This window comes from Lates calcarifer, linkage group LG12, assembly GCF_001640805.2.
Source record: "Lates calcarifer isolate ASB-BC8 linkage group LG12, TLL_Latcal_v3, whole genome shotgun sequence".
Taxonomy (NCBI): Eukaryota; Metazoa; Chordata; class Actinopteri; family Centropomidae; genus Lates; species Lates calcarifer.
The window spans coordinates 24,550,392-24,571,820 of NC_066844.1; the positions used below are offsets into that span (position 1 = coordinate 24,550,392).

At 41.0% G+C, this 21,429-nt stretch overlaps 2 protein-coding genes across 3 annotated transcripts in view; one reads left to right on the forward strand and one right to left on the reverse strand.

The window, feature by feature from the left end:
• Positions 1 to 12: 12 nt before the first annotated feature.
• On the forward strand, positions 13 to 7,265 carry si:dkey-7k24.5 (somatomedin-B and thrombospondin type-1 domain-containing protein). 2 transcript variants are annotated; one of them, XM_018686549.2, is made up of 6 exons: positions 13 to 3,096; positions 3,321 to 3,512; positions 4,216 to 4,294; positions 4,455 to 4,637; positions 5,565 to 5,713; positions 6,285 to 7,265. In XM_018686549.2, the coding sequence occupies exons 1-5, from the start codon at positions 2,865 to 2,867 to the stop codon at positions 5,680 to 5,682; spliced, it is 804 nt and encodes a 267-aa protein (XP_018542065.1). In that variant the 5' UTR covers positions 13 to 2,864; the 3' UTR covers positions 5,683 to 5,713; positions 6,285 to 7,265. The 2 variants fall into 2 exon arrangements, with proteins under 2 accessions (XP_018542065.1, XP_018542064.1); XM_018686548.2 differs by having other exon boundaries at positions 16 to 3,096; positions 5,565 to 7,265.
• kcnb1 (potassium voltage-gated channel, Shab-related subfamily, member 1) overlaps positions 6,242 to 21,429 on the reverse strand; it is a 32,094-nt gene continuing 16,906 nt past the window's right edge. Inside the window, exon 3 of the mRNA XM_018686541.2 lies at positions 6,242 to 13,000. Coding sequence (XP_018542057.1) covers positions 11,078 to 13,000 — 1,923 coding nt within the window. The 3' untranslated portion in view covers positions 6,242 to 11,077. The remainder of the gene's footprint in view (positions 13,001 to 21,429) is intronic.

Sequence of the window (21,429 nt, forward strand, 5' to 3'; positions counted from 1 at the left end):
AAGGCCTTGAGCGCAGGAACAAATGTGTATGTGGCCTAAAATGGAGGTATGTGTCCTACGGTCTGATGAGGTGTTAGATTGTGTGAGTGCAAAGGATGCAGACAGCCAAGCTGGTGTTTCCCTCCTTCTGTGACCCTCAGCCTCCTTCCTTGGTTTATTTAAACACTCTCCTCCCGGATTAGAGGAAATACCTTGAGCTCAGAATAAAACCACTTTTGTTGTAAGCTAGGAATGTATGCATTTTCACCATTACTGAGGAAAATAACATGTGCCAGACGGCATTACAGTGAGTCGACGATTCTTGAAGTTTGAGGGTCTTTGCAGGACACTTGAAACCTCACAGCTTGAACATACTGTACACGTGAAACGCCTATATATACTAGTTCAGATCATTGCCCTTGTATGCAATATACGTAGGATTCATATCTCTAGGTGTTGAAAGGCTGTTGTAAGGTACAAGTACTTACAACCTTGTAAACTCTCAGACATCTACAAGACAGCACAGTGGCTTGTAGGTTAGTTGTAGTTACAGCTAAGGTGAAATTAGACTTCAGTGAAGGAACACCATTCAAGGATTAGTTTGGGTCCCATACGACTTCAGTGTTGCAGTGAGAGTCATATTAAATGAGAGCATAAGGAGATTATGTATATGAACTGTAAATCTCTGCATTGTTAATTAAGTCCCATGAAGGCTGCTTGTTGTGCATCACGTTCTTGTTTTCTATGTGAACACAGCAAGCCTTGTTTACTCCAGCGTGTGTATGTGAGCCATGTTCAGCAGACCATACTGGTGGAAGTAGCACAGTTTAACCCATTTATTATAAATTCTGTGCATATATAAACTGCGCAATATTTCTCAGAGCATTTCATAGCTTTTTCCTACCTCTCAAGCAGACAGTATTTTTTTTATAGTGCAGAGATCTTATAAAAAAACAGCTGATCCATTCATCGATAACAGTTTTGTTACTGTTACATCTTCATGAGATGTAAGTGCATTTTAAAAGTGCACTTTAATGCAGCGATGATATTCATTTCACAATTTATTCTCATACCACAATGAAATGAATGTAAACTAATTGCAGCCTGGAAAGTAATTAGTAGGCATGTAGTTAAAAAAAAGAAGATATCAATATTATGTGTAAGCTAATTTGGCTTTTTTTCAAAAATGCAGAATATATTTCTATAAATGGGTCGCGGTTGGAGGAAGGAGGTTAGTTGAAATACTGCCAAGGAATTTTGCCTTACTGTGAGTCTGTTGAGCAAGGCTTGGAAACAGCAGCAACGATCACATCAAAGCAAGCGCCTTAAATCTAGTGTAATACCTGAATGCTGACATTCGCAGAGCCATGTCTGACTGTTAATACATTTTTGATTGTCATGCTTGGCACTGGTGGGAGGCCATGCCACACACAGGGTTATTCCTGTCTTTTGTGAACTGAGTTAATTGGAAAGTTTTAAGACGCAACCCATGATCCAAATGTACATAAAGAACTGGTTTAAATTACATGTTTGCCCCAGGACAGTGCCACTCCCCTTTCTTGGCTGTGAAAAGCATCATTTTGTTGTGACATCCGCTTTGGAAATTAAGGCTGTTACTATTTTGAAAAGATGATCATCATGTTGTCCTTATTAAAATATTTTTTGGGGAGAAAATTATATTACAAGATCTGGAGAGAGGGTATGAGCGGTGTCTTTATGGACTGCTGTGTCCAGTGTGTCCTGACTACCTGTTTACTGGAGCAGTAAATGGGTGAAGTCCTGGTCTCTGCAAGCTCTACAGTTTTGCAGATACAGACGGGGGCCACATGAAGGGAGAAGGAGCCACCGTTGTTACGTTACCACATATTTCCCTCTCATATAGAACACAACTTGAATTAGACTTTCACTTGGTGTGTTTTGAGCAGTAAAATCAGTCTTTCAGCTCCACCCACCTCCTTTCTCTTTCTGTCACTGTCTTCTCTACACACAAACTCTGGGAATCTGAGTTTGAGTGGAGGCCTGCACTGTCCGCACTGTTGTTCTTTTTGCATGAATAACCTCAGCCATAGGAGTTTCATTAATCCACCCTTTTCACATGTTGAGGCGCACATGGGCCGGGGGAAGTTGGCTGCGGCTTTGCTAACAGATTGACAGTGAGACTGTGGCAGGAGTGGATCTGAGCAAACAGACTGCTCATTTTTGTTTTCCAACTGTTTTGCAAGGAACAGTAGACCTGTAAACCTTCTTTTCTTTCCACACACTATAGTGAAAGTTTTTGCTGAAACTGTCCAGAATGAAATAACCTGCACATGCAGCTCAATGTGGTTCTGTATCTTCGTTTTTATTCTTTCTGCTACTGAGCACCTATGGGTACTCTCTTCATCGTTTCATTTCAGCTTTCCTCTCTTCACATAGTGTTGTTGCAATTTGAATTTAATATCTTGAAATATAGAGCAAATTTTTCTGATGCTTGGGTAAGATCAGCACAGTTACAATGCACTTAGTGAGGTGACAAATTAACTATAAAATCCTGTGCAAACACCTAAAGTCAAGAATGACTTTTAGTGTGGCTTGTATATTAATTTCTTCTCATGCGGTCTTACACAGTCACATTGTTTTTAGTCTGGCACTGAACTTTATCTACAGCGGTGAACTGTTCCTTTAAGAGAAGCAGAGTTGATACATGAATAACTTCCAACCCACCGACCACTGTCTGAGCCCCTGTAGGTTGTAGTGCTGACCCAACTGACCACAGATGACAGAAGTTAATTTTAACACTGTTAAGGGCTTTAACAGTACTTGAGAACACTCTTCAGGTGAATAACTTCAGACAAGGAGTAACTGCTACACTGTTGCTCCAACTTGTTGGAGTGCAGTGTGTCGTGATGACAGTGTGGTGGAGCAGCTCTCCGGCTTTGATTTGTCTAGGGGTGTCTTTACTCCTCGTCGGTCTGTGCCGCTCTGACTGTCGGGGAGCAGGACTGTGTTGCTCCGGCCGCGACCCGTCATGCACCAGTGAAGGGTGGAGATCTGACCGGTCGTATGGCACGTGCTACTGCGACCAAGCCTGCGTCTCCACCCTGGACTGCTGCCACGACTATGAGACAGCCTGTCCAGGTGGGTGTCACTTCAGTGCTGAAAGGAAAACTTTTGTTACAGGACAGTGTGATGGTTTAGAAAAGAGACTGAGCTGTTTGTTGACTCCTCCTAAAAGACCATACAGTTTGAATGAAAATGTTATTTCCTAAATATGGCATGTTCAACTACAGATGTATGAGGAAAATTAAAAGAGCTCTATGAGTTTACTCTCAGCTGTTAATGGTGTGTCTCCTCTCCCTCAGCTGTGTCCTGTGTGGTGAGTGAGTGGACGGAGTGGTCAGGTTGTGCTGAGCCATGCCGGGCCACAGTTCGCAGGCGGAGCAGGATCATCCTGCGGGAGCCACTCAACGCGGGGAAACCCTGTCCCCATCTGGAGGAGCACGCCGGCTGTGCAGAGTACTGGTCAAAGCAAGGGCACTGTCACATCTCACTTGGTGAGAAAGAGCTGTGTAACCGTGCTGTTATCAGCTGAAGAGAGATCTCCCATTGAGTCCTGTGTGTACTTGGCAGAATTTCTGATGTTTCAAGTTACTTTTTTGAATTTGACTGGCTTAAAAGACTGCTTTGGCCATCATAGTCATTCTAAAGTGCGGTTACACCTGATTGCCGTAGAGGGTCACTGCGGGGATACATTACAATTTCTTAGACCCTCCACCATAATCTAATTATAGATCCACATCTAAGTAACAGATCAGAAGACAGGTTATTACACATCTGATTCATCTGTAATTAAATATAATGTGATGTTACACTGTATTGATATTTTCAGGGAGGATATTCAATGATACAATGAATCATGTGCAGAACAAGGGAGATTTTTCATTGCTGCCTTGTTGTTGTAGTGAATACAGCTGTGTTGTTTCACTAATGCACAGGGGTCGTGGTAGTATATGCAAAAGAAATTACCTGCAAACATCTGATATCTTTATCTGTTGATTCACTTCCTTTCATTTTTTCTTTCTAAAGCAGATGAAGAGTGTAGATTTCCAGCTTCTTTCATTTAAATATGATACACCAGAGAGTCCTATTTTTATGACCACGGACCTTACACTTGCTCATTTCATTTTAAATGTGTGAGACCCATATTGCAACATATGGTCATGTATAACGGTCTTATCATGGCTGCTCTCTCTGCAGTCCCAGCTCTCATTACCACAGGTGGCTATGGCAACGCCAGGAAGAAAAGAGACATCCCTGATGGTGGTGACATTATGGGGTAACACATCCGGACAGTCCAGAAATTAATATGCAATTACACTCTTTTTGTCTTTTATACAATCTCAGGTATTGTCACCATGCATTTAGTTGCTTTGTGTACATGTTTGTGTGCATGACTTGTGTGAGCCTGTGTGTCTGTATGTATGTGTGTAAAATAGGTACTGTGTCCAGTTTCAGCTGACCTCTCTGACAAAAGGGTGTCAGCAGAGCGCGGGCCCACACACCCAGTGGATGCAGTACCTGAAGGAGGGGCACCACGTGTGTGTCGAGTGCCAGCCGCCTGCCCTTGCTGCTGGACAGAAACACTGTGCCGGGGACGGAGAGGACAACTTCGAGGACAGGTATGGAAGGAATCACTAGAAGTTTTCTTGTGTAATAACACTGTCACATTACAGATCACTGCTTGTTTTATTTCACAATGATTAAAAATCTAAGAAAGCAAAAAAAAACCTAATTTAAATCACAAATGTTCAGGAAATGTTAATGACCATAATAGATAGATAAAGTATTTGTTTTTTAAGCCCGGCCAAGAGTTTATTCAACCATGAAATTAGCTTGAAGTTCATTTTGCTTATATGTAAATAAAGAACATAACTTCGCTAATAAAATGAAGGTGACCTTTCTGTCTCACACTATTGAGCAGTTACAATGAGTATTCTGTAATTACCAGCTAAAAACTGTATATCACAAGAGTAAATTAAACAGTCATTACACCTGTTATTACTCTTATGGTATATATGGAAAGAAAGCAAACTATTTATTCTGTATTACCCAAAATATCAAACTATTCTTTTAAGGATATAGTTAATTATAGATATGAATTAGTATTAGGATAATCCTTGTCTATTTACCATACAAAGCAGATTTAACAGAGCACAAGACTGCATAAAATATAAATTTCTGTGGTTTAATTGTTGGGGAAAAAAACATTGTTGAACCTTATTAAATGTTTGTACTGTATTAATTATCAGGGGAAAAAGTTATGCACCTAACCATTCAGACCTTGGCCCTGGCATCTGCTAAAAGCATTTTGTTCTGTCTGTATTCTGAGAGGTTCAGCAGTGTATGGAGTGTGTAGGTTGATTGTGACGGGTCACATTTCTACAATTTGTTTTGTTTTCATGCCAGACCGCTGGTCTACACCTTATCTCGCGGATCTGAGAGCTGTGAGATCTACCACTAGATGGCGACATTGTTTATCACTTGGATTTTAAAGAAAGCTCTTGTGAGCACTAACCCATTCCTCCCTCTGTCCCTCCTTCCTGCAGAAGACGGTCTCTCCAGTGGCAGGCGGTGGGAAACCCTCGATGCAGGGGCGCATGGAGACGTGTGGGGAGGCTGGAGGCCTGCTCTTGCCCAACAGCCCACAGCTTCCTCTTCATCTGACGTCCTCCCTCCTTCTGTTGGCCCCCCTCCGGTACATATTTACTCAGACTCATGTATAAAGAGCAATCTGCCAGTATAACTAGAAAACTCTCAGTAACAAATACAAGCACTGGTCTGTACGTCTATTCTAGTAATGAGTGTTGGTCAATGGTCAGTTTTGCCTTTTTAGTCACATTGACCAAATGTGATCTGTGACTAATAAACCTCCTACACTTTACTCCACAAAACAAGCTTTAATAATGATGTTCCCATCTACTTTGGTTATCAGTTCAAAAACTTTAAATTAACAATAAAATGAAAGTCAGTGATTCCTAATCAAAATGTAAAGTGATCTTATTTATTTCATTTTGAGTCATCAAAGGGAAATGTTGCTTCTCTTAAGAAATAGAAATATTTTGGGACACTGAGACACTTTTTTTTTACATGACAATAACTGGCTCTGTGTGAATCACAACCAGTCACAACGCCAAAGATACAACATGCACTGAACAATAGAACATTTATACAGAAACAACAGCATAGAAAGTCAACAAGTAAAAATGTGTTTTTCTTCTTCATCTTCTTTTTTTTTTTTTTTTCTTTTTTCTTTTTTTACAAAACAGACAGCCTCGGGACCTACAAACAACATTGTATAAGAGCTGGCTAAGGTCGTTCAAATATCTTTTTTCAATTCCCTGGAAACAGTGAACTTTACAAAGACCGATGGCTTAGGCAAGGTTGGGGTCAATTCCACTGAGAGCTTAAAACGTAGAAAAAATAGAGTTTATGTTTATAATTTGTACTAGGTTTAATTTGTCTCATGCTCTAATACTGGTTCTTCTTATAGTGTTGTGTGTGATGTGTGTTTTACTTACATCAAGGCATCTTGAATCGACCCCAACCCTGTAATACAGTGTTTGATTCAGAGTGTGTAGAATTGGGCTACTTGCTAAAGCAGTGGTTCTCACTGGGTTTTAGAAACTACCACATGTCACTGAAAGGGTCTTATGGGGGTTCTAACAAAAAAATGAAAAAGTCAAACTCTTTACAGTTAAATTTAGCAGCTAGCGCAACAACCAAATTCTGTTTTAGATTTCAGGTAAATGCATTTACTGTACAGTTGGGAGTCTTGTAATGGAGAAACATTTGTGTTCTTCATTGTAATTTGTATCAATAAATGAGAGATAAAATAGCCCCTTGATTGTGTTTTCTTCATAACGCATGATGGTTTAGTCCTTTGATTCATATCAGAATTTCTCCACAGGGATCTTAGTGAAATTAAAAGCTCTGTTATACTATTATATTTCGTAAATTTAAATGGCTCCCTAGAAAACACAGGGGAGTAAAGTGCCTAAATAAAATCAAAACAAGGATGACTTGTAAAAATAAATTAACTTTTTTGTACTATGGTGGTATCATGTCACAGTATCACAGTCTAGGTATCAATTCACAACATCAGGCTTGATGTTTCTTTGTACTACCTTGTCTAAAAGCTTAAAAGAGTATCAATACTAGTGTTAGGATTTCAATACTTGTGTGTGTACGTACATGGATGCACATTTTGTGTAATATTTGCCCATAGTAAATCTCAGTTTCCTACCCTAGTGGTTGCTGCCTATTCGTGAACTATTGATTGTCATCATTGTTGAGAGATATTTTAGTGAAAAATGGTCCCTGACTACCATAATATAGAAAACCTAAATGATGGGACAGAAGCTCACATGATGGTTAAGGAGGGGTTGCGTAATCTGAATGCCCTTTACGTCAGAGGTTTTTTTTAAATGATGGTATGTCATGTCATAAGGACATCTGAAATTCTTCACAACATTGTGAAATTGCCACAGACATGTTAGCATAACAGGGTGGAAGATGTTAAGATGTTTGGCATACATTGGCCTTGACTTTTACATAAGGTGAGGATAAATATGCATTAAAAAGTTAATCTGAAATGTAACGCATGAACCAAATGTTCAATGAGACTGATGTCATCTTAACAAAACAATATAAAGTATAATGGACCGAGCTTGCATGTTTATTATGGAATTGAACCCATGCCAGTCGAACCTGTTCATGTGATATGAGGAATTACACAACAACCAGAATTCTGTTTCAGATTTAGGGGAAAATATACATGAATATAACTTAAAGGAGCAGCCATTCACAACAATTTTTCTGGGAGAGACTTTTGATTCAATCTGAATATCATCAGAGACACATGGAAAATCTTAAAATATCTGCAGTCAAGTGTTATATAATAAGATCAATTCTCATTTTAAAAATTGTATCATTTCATTTTGGAACACTGATTTACAGATGACACCTAAGTTTATGTTTCAGAATCCTTTTAAGGATAATCATTTTTTTCTTTTGTAAACATAACTTCTAATGCTAACAGATAATTTAATTTATGTGTAACAGCGGGCAATAATTAATTAGTTCCCTTGAATACAAAAAAGAGCTCACACTATGATGCTGCATAAAACAAATCTGTCACCAACTCAAACCATCCAACCTTATCTGCTTATTTGAGAATTTGTTTAGTTGCTAAATGAGATTCATCCATCTGTTCTTAGCTGTAATGAAGCTAAAATAAAAAGTGTGCTGAAGTAATTGTAATTTCTCATATGATTAGAGTTCCCTTGGTATTAAAATCTGCTACTGCTTCATCTTACAATCAGAACTCCAGATAGAATGTGGAGAAAACAAAAGCAGGATTCCCCTGGAAACACTTCATTCTTTTCCATTAAGTGGCAGCCACACTGCTGTAATGCCCAGTCTTTACAGCAGTCACACACACACACACACGGCTCCCTCTGCCTCTCACAGTCATTGCTATTCCGTTCACACCTCAGCTCCTCTCACTATGGGAGAGCAATATGAAATGGTTCAACCCTGTGATTAAAACAGGAAATGAAATCAGGGTTTGTGATTAGACTCATAACCACAACACTAAAACATTTATGTCAACCACCTTCTGTTGACTTTCTGAACAAATTTCACTGCAACACCTGCATTCATAGCAGTGCAACAACTCCTTTAAGAACATTCTTTACTGTTATATCTGTGTCACAAAGTAACTAAGAAAGCATTTAGCATTTGCTCAGTTTTGTTTTAGAATTTGTTTGTTAGCAGTGGGGCTCTTCTCCGTTCATCTTATTAACATTAGAGACAACTTATATGCTCTACTTGAGACTTTTAAATTAATTATGAAGTAGTTGGATAAGGAGCTGTAGTTGTAACTCTGCTCATGTTGGCATGATTTTAATGGACGTAAAGGCTAATAGCCTAATATGTATGCTTTAATTGAATTTCTCAAGATAGTGTCAGCATTTTTAATGTCTTCAGTTGTCTTATTGTGTTTTTACTGTGTTCATATTTTTACTTTATGTTACTGTGCTGCCTTGCTACAAAAGGAATATCGTTTGATGCACTACTTTAGGAGATAAAACACTTTCATCCCTTTATACTCTGTATGAAGAGCATGGTCATTTCTCAGATACCAGTATAATGAATCTGCCTGTCCTTTCAACTATGATAAGTTTCACTTATATGTTATATAAGACTGTTTTTCTCTGCTATGTGGCAGTACAGATAAATAATAGGGAATGCATTGTAAACTACAACTAAAGCTGATTTATATTGTGTGTAATTATAATTATTTATGGGATGCTACAAAGATTTTAAGACAAACATAACAATGTACAAGGTCCTCACATAATAATGTTGCATTTACACAGTACTCATGAATGTGCACAGTGAGTAGTGGCTCTGCTAACATGTTACTACTGTGTATACCTGTCACGTTTTGGATGCATGCCTGTGTGTGTGTTCTTGTATATATGTATGAGCATACATTACATGCAATCAGACTATCCCGCCCCAATTAACAAACCGTTGCTGAGCTGCTGCCAGCCTTTGAGAACAGCTGCTGTCACCATGGAAACTAAGTGTATCAATGTATCCTGAAGATTGTCTTCCATAACTGTATGTATCTTTTGTGGGTGTGGGTGTGCGCTTATGCATGAGTATCATCAGTTCTGGCAGTTCTGGTTGTGTATATTCAGTGCTATCAGAGTTTATTTTGACGATTTAAGGAACAAAGTAGAGATGAATAACTCCCCTGCTTTCAGTATCTACCATTATCTGAAGCTGTGTGATCTCTTTGGCTGCTTTTATGTTGGGCAAAGGAAGGCCAATGCATGCTGAACATATGTTATTTAAATCTAAACTTCATGTCAGTAAGCTGTAAACATTAAAAAATATTAGAGGATTTTCTCATATGTAATAATTTCTTCAGATACGGACAAACAAGCAACTCATTATGTTTTTGTGTGTTGACCGGCTTGGGCACATGCATACCTAATAGATGTGCAACAAGATCAAGATTATTACCTCTGGCTCTTATGTTAGCCCATTTAAAAAAAAATCTTGGTCCACCACTATAATTCTTTAAAATGATGCTGAGATGCTAAGACAGTATTCAGATCTGAAAGTATCATCCAGTCTCACTATGATATGGTGACATAGGGGATAGCAAAATACCGTTCTAGAAAGAGAGCTCATTATAACGGGTGATGGGCTGAAGCCTTGGATAACTGCAGCCTCTGTGCCAAGACATTGAACCTTATACAAGATAACTCTTCACATATGATAATGACACAGCAGACTAGCAAATCACATATTTCTATAAGGACCTTTCTCTTATCTATATAAAAATAAATCAGGTAAGACAATCTCAAGAGTGTGTATACATGAATTACCATTACATCACCCATCAGCATTCACACTCTCTCACACACATGCACATAGACATACGCAGACATACGCACCCCTACAAATGTAAATGACTAAGGCCAGGTTTGGGAATGGAGGGCACAAGTAAGTAGCTTATAGGCTTCTAGGTCCTCTCCTGTATCTCCAAGACTACAAAATTAACTGGGACTCTGTAATGGGACAGTGGGCAGCTGGGATTTTTTTTTTTCCTAGAGAATATAGAGATAACCCCCTGCTGCTAAAACCACATCATTCAGTTGGGTTACACCAGTTTCAACCACAAAGTTTGGCTTCTATGATGACTCTGCTTCCAAAAGGAATCTCTGAAGAGACCTGTTGGCTAACCTGGGAGTGCTCCTTTGTTTTGTGGGTGTGGAATACCGCTAATAGGAATGAGCTGAAGGAGGGGCAGTGACATTCTCCAATTTAGAAATGTTTTTCTCCCAGAGTATTCACCACACATGTTCACCCGGAGCTTATTGCCCAATGGCATGCTCGGGTAATTTGTGAAATGTTTTGGCAAGACCCTTGTCTCTCCCTCTTCCTTCCGTCTCTGGCTTATGGAGTGTTTTTAGTCTGTCTGGTGTCTTTATCACAAACACTCAAGCCCCAGCTTCCAGTTTGTTTCTGCTCCACTTGTACCTCAGAGGTTTTTATCCAAAGTATTTTGACGCCCCCTCTCAACCTTTGGTCTACGTGCCATCTCATGTCCTACGTGATTCTCGTGAGCAATCCCACGAATCCCTTCAAGGGGAAACAGACAATTCTGGCCCAGCATTTTCTGGGCTGCTTCTAAATGGTTGGTGCCCCTCTGATAGTTGATGTTCATGCTGCGTTTTGGGCTTGATCCTGCTAACAGACGCTCTGAGGGACTTGCATCAGAGATGTCACGGAGGTGCTCATCATCATCTGTATCAGCATCAATGTATTTGCTGATGGAGGAGTCATGAAAGGTGAAGACAGTTGGAGCCAGGGCAGTGCTCTCTGGGGACTTTGGTGGGGTCCTGCTGCTGGCAGTGGTGTAGACGGAAACTTCAGGGCTTAACAGAGAGTCTGACAGGACTGAACTGTCTGAGAGTGGGGACGGACCTGAGTCCCCCTCGTTGCGGCAGCCTCCTTTAGGGATAAGGCTTTTTGATGAGTTTCCAGAAAAGAAGAATTTCCTTGCATTCTCTGAGCATGAAGGTTTTGTGACACACACTGGAGTTAGCATGGGCTCACGCTCTCCAGCAGTTTGCTGGCCTGTTTTTCCACTGCTGTGCTGGGACAAAGCTGTAGCTGGACTGTGGGAGAACCGGTTGCTTTCCTGAAGACCAGGGTCCATTGCTGGACTATGTGGGAAACGTGGATTCTCTTGAAAGTCTGTAGCACAACTGATGTAGCTGTCAATGCTGGACAAACTTTTCATGTCCCCCACTCCCTCTCTGGTTCCTAGCACCGGTGGTCTGTGGTCTTGGATGGCCCCCAGCTCTATCTCGTCTCTCTGTTTGCCAACTCTGGATCCTCTGTCTTTAGCATTGAGGTTGGGTTGTGACTGTGTCTTTGCCATTTGATTGTACATCTCCTCTAGCTTCTGAACATTTAGCCTCTGGGGACTGGTAGCTCGAGCCTTGTTGGGAGAACCTAAGTCCTGGGCGTTGAAGGAACGGTTAGAGCTTGTCTCTGATGCAGCCCTCTTGGGGGTCCATTTCCAACGACTTGGAGAGAGGTGGTTGTCATGAGGCCTCTCACTCTTCTCTACCACCACATCCATCAGCTCTGCACTTCGAGCAAATGCCTCTTTCAGGTTCATTGAGACAATGCTACCGTTTCTCTTTGCTCTCTCGAGGGCCTCTCTTCGTTTTAATGCTTTTTCCTGCCTCTTCTGCTCCTTGTAGAATTCAGAGAAGTTATTTACAATAATGGGAATGGGCAGGGCAATCACCAGCACTCCAGCTATGCAGCATAACCCGCCCACAATCTTTCCCAGTAGAGTTTTTGGGTAAATATCTCCATAGCCTACTGTGGTCATAGTAATAGTAGCCCACCAGAATGAAGCTGGAATGCTTTTAAACTTTGTATCCTCCTCATCCTTCTCAGCAAAAAACACCAGACTGGAGAAGATCATGATGCCCATTGCGAGGAAAAGGATGAGCAGGCCCAGCTCATTGTAACTCCTCCTCAAGGTAAAGCCCAGAGACTGAAGACCCGTGGAGTGACGGGCCAGCTTCAGAATACGTAGGATACGCATGATTCGAAAAATCTGAACCACGCGGCGGACGTTCTGAAATTGCAGCACGCTCTTGTTGGATTCTGTCAGAAAGATGGTCACATAGTATGGCAGGATGGCCAACAGGTCAATGACATTTAGAGGACCCTTGAAGAACTTCCACTTGTTGGGGGAGGAGAGGAAGCGAAGCAGGTACTCCATGGTAAACCAGGCAATACACACAGCTTCTACATGGGCCAGTTGTGGGTTGTCTGTGGACTGGCCATACTCATCGGTGTCCTGCAGCTCTGGAAGGGTGTTCAGAGACAAGGCAATGGTGGATAGCACGATGAAGAGAATGGAGATGATGGCCAGGATCTGAAACACAAATTTAGATAATATGAGTAAGGATTGTGGGATCAGAGAATGATATACAGTCTATCAGTTTGTTCAGTTTTAAACATACATTTCTTATTCTGATTAAACATTTCGATTGCACCCTATACAAAATAAAATACATACAAATCCAGTGTATTTATAAAGACTTTTGATGTATGAAAGTGCAGACAGTAAGTGAATGTGTGTAAGTCCAATAAACCTTCAATAAATGCCAGATTAAGAGTGTGATTGGCTGAGAGCTAATGGATTGGATTGACTTGAACCACTTATTTATTCATGACTCACTTATCAGGCTTATCCACATGAATGAGTGTGCTTGAGTGTTTAAATAATGTTTAAACAAAAGCAAAAGTGTGCAGAATACAGTATATCTGATTTGATGGGTACCTTCTCAAATTGTCAAATATTTAAGAAAATCTTAGATTTTTAAAAAATAGATGCCATTGCTGTGCTGCTTGTTATGCTCACAATAACAATGCTTACATGCTGATGATCAACAGCTATAATGTTTGCTATGTTGGCATGTTAACATTAGCTAGTTATTACAGTTCATCCTGAGGGGGATGCGAACCATATAAAAAACTGAATAAAAACAAACAAAAAGGGAATCCTCATGGTAGCGCTAGGAAAAACGTCAGGGGATCACCAAAGTCATTAGGATTAATCTTTTGGTCACTGTGTATATCTGTTTAACATTTCATGGCAATCCATCCAGTAGTTGTCACTCTCATGGTTGCACTTCTGTAAAAGTCTGGGGATCACCAAAGTCAGTGGGATTCATCCTCTGGGGAGCACGAACATGTGTACAGAATTTCACGGACAGAGCCCTCGAATGGGCTCTTCAACACTTTCCACTGCCCTGAAATTAGCATGAGGTTGCTCAGATAATCAGCCCTTTATTTTCACACAGTGCTGACCCTGCTTAATATCCACCATTCAATGACACGGTGAATGTTAGATGAAACAGCAGGAAAAAGGCCTCAGGACTAGGATCATAGAACTAGGGATACAAAACATCATCTTCATACTATTTCACACAGGTTTCATCCCTCTAATGGTCTCTCTAGATTAAAAGGGGGGAGGCCTGTCGCTGCCTGTCACTTGCACCCCCCTGTTGTGACAGCATATGACATAAAAACGAACATGCAATAGTCACATGCTGTAGGAGCAGGATGTCCCCAGAATCCACTGCACTAGATGATGGCTGATTCACATTACACAGTACAGAGAACTGTGAAGTCTGTTGAAAAACAGCATCCTGAGACACACACACACACGCACACTACCCCACCCACACTCCACCAATCATGCCAACAAGCAAGTACGTGGTGGTAGACTACACTTCTTTTAGCACTTTATGACAGCTCCCCCCTCAACCAGTATTCATAGTGTAAACAACAAATCACTGCGTTTGCTTTGAAGTATATTATTTTTGACCTTGTTTGATTTGAATAAGTGACTACTCCTGTACACCACAATGAAAGATACCAGAGGAAATGTTGCACTTCTCTCCAGTCTATATTATCCTATTAACCCTATACAACTCTGATGCAAACATTTTGCTTTTGTTTGATACAACAGCCACTGAGATTATAGCCTTTCCTGAAACATCACAGTCACTCTACATGATTCACAGACCTGATAAGACCTCTTTGTCCTCATCCACAGAACTACTGAGAAAACTCTGAGAATGTCCTGCTGAAGAGAGGTCTGTGGATTATTTAAGGGGTAAGTGAGGATGTTTTTTGTGTTTTCTTTCATATGATTTGAATGAATAGCTTATGATGATTGAAATTTTGGTTCTGTAGACACTGTGAGATTTGTTAAGGTGCCATGTGGGCTGTGTATAAGAATATACAAATTCTAAATATATGTGGTATTCTTTTTATCAGTTTATTTCATTATTCATATAAAACAATATCCATGTCAGACACTGGCCTTTGCTGTATGCAATTAATTTGACAGTTTTATATGAACGTTACAAAATAAACTTTCCTCAAACATGGAGGTGAAGGGCACAAATCCAGCAGCTCTGTCTTGATCGTAGCGCTGATGGACAAGAGAACGGCTGCTGCCTAACCTGAGTGACAGTGAGTCATACAGAGGCAGCATAATCCAGCAGTGTGTACTGTGTATATTTATTAGAAACATACATATGTTCTGATATGTTCTACACAGGTATTACACAACAAAATATTACTTATTACTGACTAGACGACTCTATAATCCTGGCTGAATGCATCTTTGTGGGAGGCTATAATGTAGTCAATTCAGCTAAGGTAACGTGACACAGGAGCATCTGTTCCCTTAGTGGACCAAGGACATTACTTCATGAAGTATTAGTCTGCGCTTGTTATATTCACCCTGAATGACTCCAAAAAACCCTGACACAGGAGCAAACAGCACAACTTAGAGGATGAGTAGGAGGCTGTAGCTGGAACACAGAGCCTGGTTCGGCGATAGCCCACACGAATGAGGTTAGGATGTTATATGATGAAATAAATCATAGAATAGTTAAAATACTTTGCTCTAAAAAAGAGTGCAGTTAGGCCTTAAATCACAGTACAGAGCAGGCATGAGACATTCATGAAAGACCCATGTGACACTGAGAAAAATGTGTATGAAATTAATTAGTTCAGTGTGATTTAATTTGAATTATAAAACAGTGTTTTAATAATAATTTCATCCTCCCTACTCTTGGTGAGTTTGATCAAAACCTCATGCATGAACTGGATCTCCTGGTTAAACACACAGTGATTTGTGTAAACAAACAGAGCGGAGCACATGATGCAGGGTTTCCCTATAAATCGCCCAGAGGAAATTAAGGCACTGAGGCAGAAATAGGGCAATAGCAACAGTTGTTAGGAGGTGATTGACAGCGTGGGCCTTGACAACGGCCTAATAATTTGGAGTCCACTCCCAAGAGAAAGTGATGGCTAAAGCGGCAACCTTATCTACAACCAATCAGAGCATGAGGACACTGTTGCCATAGCGTCATGGCAGACATGAATAATGACCCTATCTGTTTCTTTTCTTCCCTCTGTGCTCCCTCTCCTCCTGCCCTGGAGGAAATCTATTTGAATCAAACACTTCAAGAGCAGAGAGGTGCCGGGACCGGAGAGGGTGAGGGTGGAGCTGACGAGGGCAGCACACAACTGAAAAGGGGGAGAGGAGGTACAGCGCTGTTAATGGAATGGAAAATGATGACGTTGAAAGAAAAAAAAATGTTTGTTCAAAGTAAATAACATGGTGTATTGCTTGTTTTACTTTACTGTATCTTTGTAAAAACAACCTCGGCCTATTAAAGTTCACCCCTTGGGTACCAGATGCAACAGAATAGTAATGAGTCAGAGAAAGGAAAAAAAAAAAAAAAAGACGTGCTGCTAACAAATCCCAAAGTTAAAGCCATGGGAGATCGTAGCTATGGAAGAGCAGGACAAAAAAGGGCAGAGGTAATAGGATTTAGATGCTATAAAAAGGTCGCTAATGAAGGCACACTGGTGCTGCTGTGTAACATTATGGTTATGAGGTCAAGTTCCACTAGGAAACCCTGCACATTTCCCATTGGCCTATGTCCCTGTTGGCCCCTGTCTCTACACTCCATGCACTCTCTCACACTGCCTAGCTTGTCTTCACCTCTGTTTTTTTCTCCTCTGCATTGTTTAATGTCACGGGGCGCTAATTTCATCAAGCTATTGCACTGTAAATCTGAGATAAACCTTTCAGTGCACATGAAGGTGGCTGCAAACAAAAACACATCTAGGAAAAGGTTGAAAGTAGCACCAGACATGACTGTAATGGCATCAAGAGAATTACAGACTATTTATAGACTCTCAGTGGGCCCAGTAAAGTAGCGCACATAGCCAAACAGATGTTAATAGTGGCCACACCCAATATTATGTCCTTGGATGTCTTGTAAGCCCTGTGTGATGAATACTCTATTATCATAACTAGAATATATGGACACCAAAACCGAGAGTGACTCCCAGCGAAGGCTCCTTGGTGGCCTACTAAAGGGAAGAAAAGATGAAGGGAGGGAGATATTTATATCTAGAGGAAAGGAAAAGACAACATGTAGGCAAGAGATGGAAAGAGAGAAAGAGGGAAAGAGAAAGAGAGGGTGAGTGCAGATTGACAGGAAATCACACATTGCCTCTAAACAAAGCTAGATCACACAAACCAGTGTGATCTGGCTTTGGCACACGGTTGTGTGGATCCGCAGAAACAAGTCCCATCCTGGATAGGACAAGGTGACACCAGCCCTCATTAGGCTGTTTGAACAGATATCCAGGACAAAAATTGTGTAAAGCCCCCCCAACCACCACCAAAAAAAGGAAAAAAGTTGCATATGGAAGGTAATTTATTTCACATCTGGAATAAAGGGAATACGCCTTCAGACATGACAGTCATTTCACAGAGGCCGTTGGCTCATACGCTATATGTACACTCAAACAAATTCTGCTCTCCAGAGGCATGCACATTTGGGACTTGGAGAGGGGAAAAACACATTCATTTACAATTATTCCCAGGCATCTTACTGTCGTTGTACTTGCTGTTTGCTCTGCCACCAGCTCTTGTTCAGTTACGATGGCCTGGTTTTATGTTGGCTGCGTCCCAGCAGCTGTGATTAATTTTCTTTGTGCTACACTGGTTTTGTCAGGGTCGGGTCCATTCATCTGTCTACCCAGCGCCGGTCCAACAAGGACAGAACCTTGAACTGTGCACTTCTTATGCAGACTTTAAAGAAATGGCCAATATTTTTGAACCAGATGACCGTTAAACCTTAAAATGCTGGTGTGAATGAGAGTATGGATTAAAGGGAAATTAGTGGTCTCTGAAGCTATTTTGAAGAAGTATTAATGGATTTTTGGCCATTCTACATCAACTCATTAGGGGAAATTTCTAGTTTTTCAGCTGCTAAATGCATGATTATGTTCACTAGTTGGTGGTGCTGGGAAAGTGGTGTACAATGGGTTCATCAGAGCTGCTTGATGCAGCTGGAAATAAGGTTGCTGAGTGCAGTGGGAGTGGACTGAACAGTTAAGTTGTGGGTTGTAAAACCAAAAGCCAGGTGACAATTTTGCACAACAAGTAAACCTCTCTCAAATCAGTTTTTTGATTAACTGTTAGTATGAAAATATCGATTAGTGCAGCCTCAAGGCAAGATGTAATTTTCTCACAGTAGCACTATAGCCATAGCTATAGCCACTTTAAAAGTTTCTGCACTCTAGGTGATAGGTTACTCAGGTTGAGGTTGTACTTGATTTAGTTGTTTATTTGATTCGGCCCCACTTGGTTAGGTGCAGCAGCTAAGGTTAGTGTTCTCACACTGTATTAAGTCTGGTGGCATCCCAAGTGACAGTTCAGGAACTCCCAGACTCCCAGTGCTCCACCTGGCACCTTTCTCATTAGCAGCAACAGGAGCAACAGACATGCTGCTGTGCTTTAGCAGTGGAAGCTCCTGTTCCTGTGAGTCCTAACACCATTGTCTGTTAACTCTCCCAGCTCTCACCCAGGAAAACACATTACACCTACCTAATAATGACAGGTAATACATTTAAACTTCCACTTAACACTTAAATAAGCGTAGACTGACAAGGTTTTGGGAAAGGCGTGTCGGCCTTTAGGTGAGTAAATCCAGGTCTTGCTTGATCACTAAGTTCCCCCTGACTAGCCGATTTGCTTTCCCATCATCCCCTGAGCCACATCCGAGGCCACAGGGATACCATGCAACGCGCTCCCAGCCTCGACTGCCAGCCACTGTCACCATGACAACCCCCTTGAAGCTCGACAGGAGGTGGCTACGTGGACCTGCTTGTGAAAAGCAAGTCTGACAGAGTCTCCTTCTCTCTGCCCCCCCCCTCCATCCCTGATTTGTACCTTATTCAAAGCTCACCCAGCTTTGAACCATCTGTACTGTTCTAGTCTCTGTTCTGTGTCTCAGTTTTTCTCTTATTAGTGTCAGACTGTTTGCATTTCAGTTGCTGTGATACCTTCTTTACGTTCTTAATAGGTTGTCAGTTCAGCTGGTTAATATTGGTTCATGGCACTGTGGCTCAATTTCAGAAATAGCAAGCAATATCCAACATTATTGTTTGAAAAGGGAAAGGGTACTTAATGAATAAGTCTTTAAAACCGCCAGACACCATCTTCAGGGGCAGATGTTTGCACCGTATGCCACACTTTTGCTGTCCTATCACTTGATTGGATAAGCAGGCATCACATAACCATGCTATTGATCTTCATCTTCATCAAGATGTTATTGTCGGTGGTCGATTGTATGCGAGTAATACAGCGAGCGCTAAATAATGTGGAATAATTCACACCCCTGATTCTGAATGTAGAAGGGCTCTGCCTCTCTGCCTGTGAAAGAGATGGGGTTTCCATGGAGACGGGAGGAGACTGTGTCTTCCACATTTCCCCCAGCATGATAGCTTGAAACACGCACGTACACACACACAAATTTGCAGTGGCTCAGCTGTACTCTCCCCACCCTACACCACTTCTGCCTCTAACTTTGAGCAGTGCATCCTCGTTCATCTTAACCTCCCACATCTTGCCAAAACGAATAAGATGTATCTTGTGGCTCTTCAAGGCAGCTACAGCCAGTTTTGGCCTGTGGATTCAAACCGGTGACCTACAATCTTGACCTTGCTTGGCTACGGCACTTAAAGGCTTGTATGTGACTCAGTCTCTATAAATATTAAATGATGGTTAAGAATCATTTTCTTAAATCTTCAGATGACCTGTAAAAGACGATGTGAGAATCACACCTGCCTGATAGATTTGTCTGACTGTTTAATTAAGTTACATTACAGACTGTTGACTTTGCTTCCACTGACTATATTATACTCATCTGCAATGTTCTGTTAGTGACTTAATTTTCACAAGATTATATGTAAGTAGGATGTAGATTGGGTGATTGTTAACATTCAATATCTGCCTCTATATGTAACTAGCTCTTATTTCCTAATTTAGCACCCTTAAAACACTACGTAATCTAAGGTCACATAAAAGTCTGGAAGCCTTTTTTGGGGCCTTCGTCAAACTTTTCCCTAACTCATGTGGCTCTTGCATGCACAAAGTGCACCACAGCCCCATTCAGCAAACCACTAATGTAGGTAGGAAATCTATGCCAGGACCATCCATCTCTTGAATGAATCCCACCTCATCTCCTCTCCCTCTCAATTATTCATGCATTTCAGATGAAGAAGAGAATCCAGACTCAGCATCTATATTTAAACTCTGACTGGTCTATGGTGGCTATATAAATAGAAACAGTATAGGGTCTGGTCTGGCGCACCAAAGGAGGCTGTTTTCATCAGGAATTTTAACTCGGAGTACACAGCATTTATAAGGATTGGAAAGAGATGAAAGATGCCTTAGTCGGTGTCGTGTATAGACGTTTCCAGATTAAAGAAATATGGAGTAGTGGAGATGAGGTAATGTGCGGAAAAGCTTAATTCTAATGTTTATCAACTGCCTGAAAAATCTAATCTTATCCCTGTGGTAGTCTCCCCTCTGCACAAAATAACTCGTCCTTAGCAATGGTGAACGGTCACACGTTGGCAAAAACACAAAGAGGCAACTCTGTCACATTGTTCAGGGACATTGCTTCTATATTGTCTAATAATGAATGTATGATGCAGTTCTCACAGTCTTGCGGTCCATGACAGTTATTACAGAAACGTCACGGTACACTCTCCAGACAGCAGCACAGACGGAAAATGTAAATATGAGAGAAGCATTGATTTGAAATACAAAGAGAGATGGAGACAGAAAAAGACACACACTTACCCCCTCTACAAATACACACACAGGTTTTTGTGTACAAGTAGGACACCCTTTTTGCACTTGTTTAAAAAAATGTGGTGAATATCAAAAAGGAAAAAAATAAGACCTAAGATGGACTATACAAACTCAACCTGTCAATATGCATCATTATAAGGATATAGTTGAGTATAATTAGATGTGTAAGCCCCTCCCATAATGTAAATTATAAGGACTAACTCAGTTTGTATGGACTGTCATGGTAGTGGCTGTGGGCCCCCCTCTCCCTCTTGTGTTCTCTGTTATTTTCCTTTCCCCTGTGCTTTCTGTTTGTCCTAAGTTTGTCCTCCATCTGTGTTTGTGTGTTTCTCTCTGGGCGTGGCTTCCAGGTTCCTCCTCCTGCTTGTTCAACCTGCACAGCTGTGGCCGATCATCAATCAATTAACCTCATAGTATATATACACCCTCCTTCCAGGTTTCTCCAAATTGTTCAGTGTACAGCAAAGTACAGGTCTTTTTCTATTTTTTTGCTCCTTGTCTTCTTTAACTCTTCTTAACTCCAGTTTCTCTGTCTTTTTCGATCTTCCCTCTGCTGCAGCTTGTTCCTTTCCTCTCCCTGTTTTTACCAGCCACCTGTG

Coding starts and splice junctions, on each gene's coding strand:
- si:dkey-7k24.5 (XM_018686549.2), top strand. CDS start 2,865: ATGACAGTGTGGTGGAGCAGCTCTCCGGCTTTGATTTGTCTAGGGGTG. Junction 3,097..3,320: donor CTATGAGACAGCCTGTCCAG/GTGGGTGTCACT, acceptor CCTCTCCCTCAG/CTGTGTCCTGTGTGGTGAGT. Junction 3,513..4,215: donor GCACTGTCACATCTCACTTG/GTGAGAAAGAGC, acceptor CTCTCTCTGCAG/TCCCAGCTCTCATTACCACA.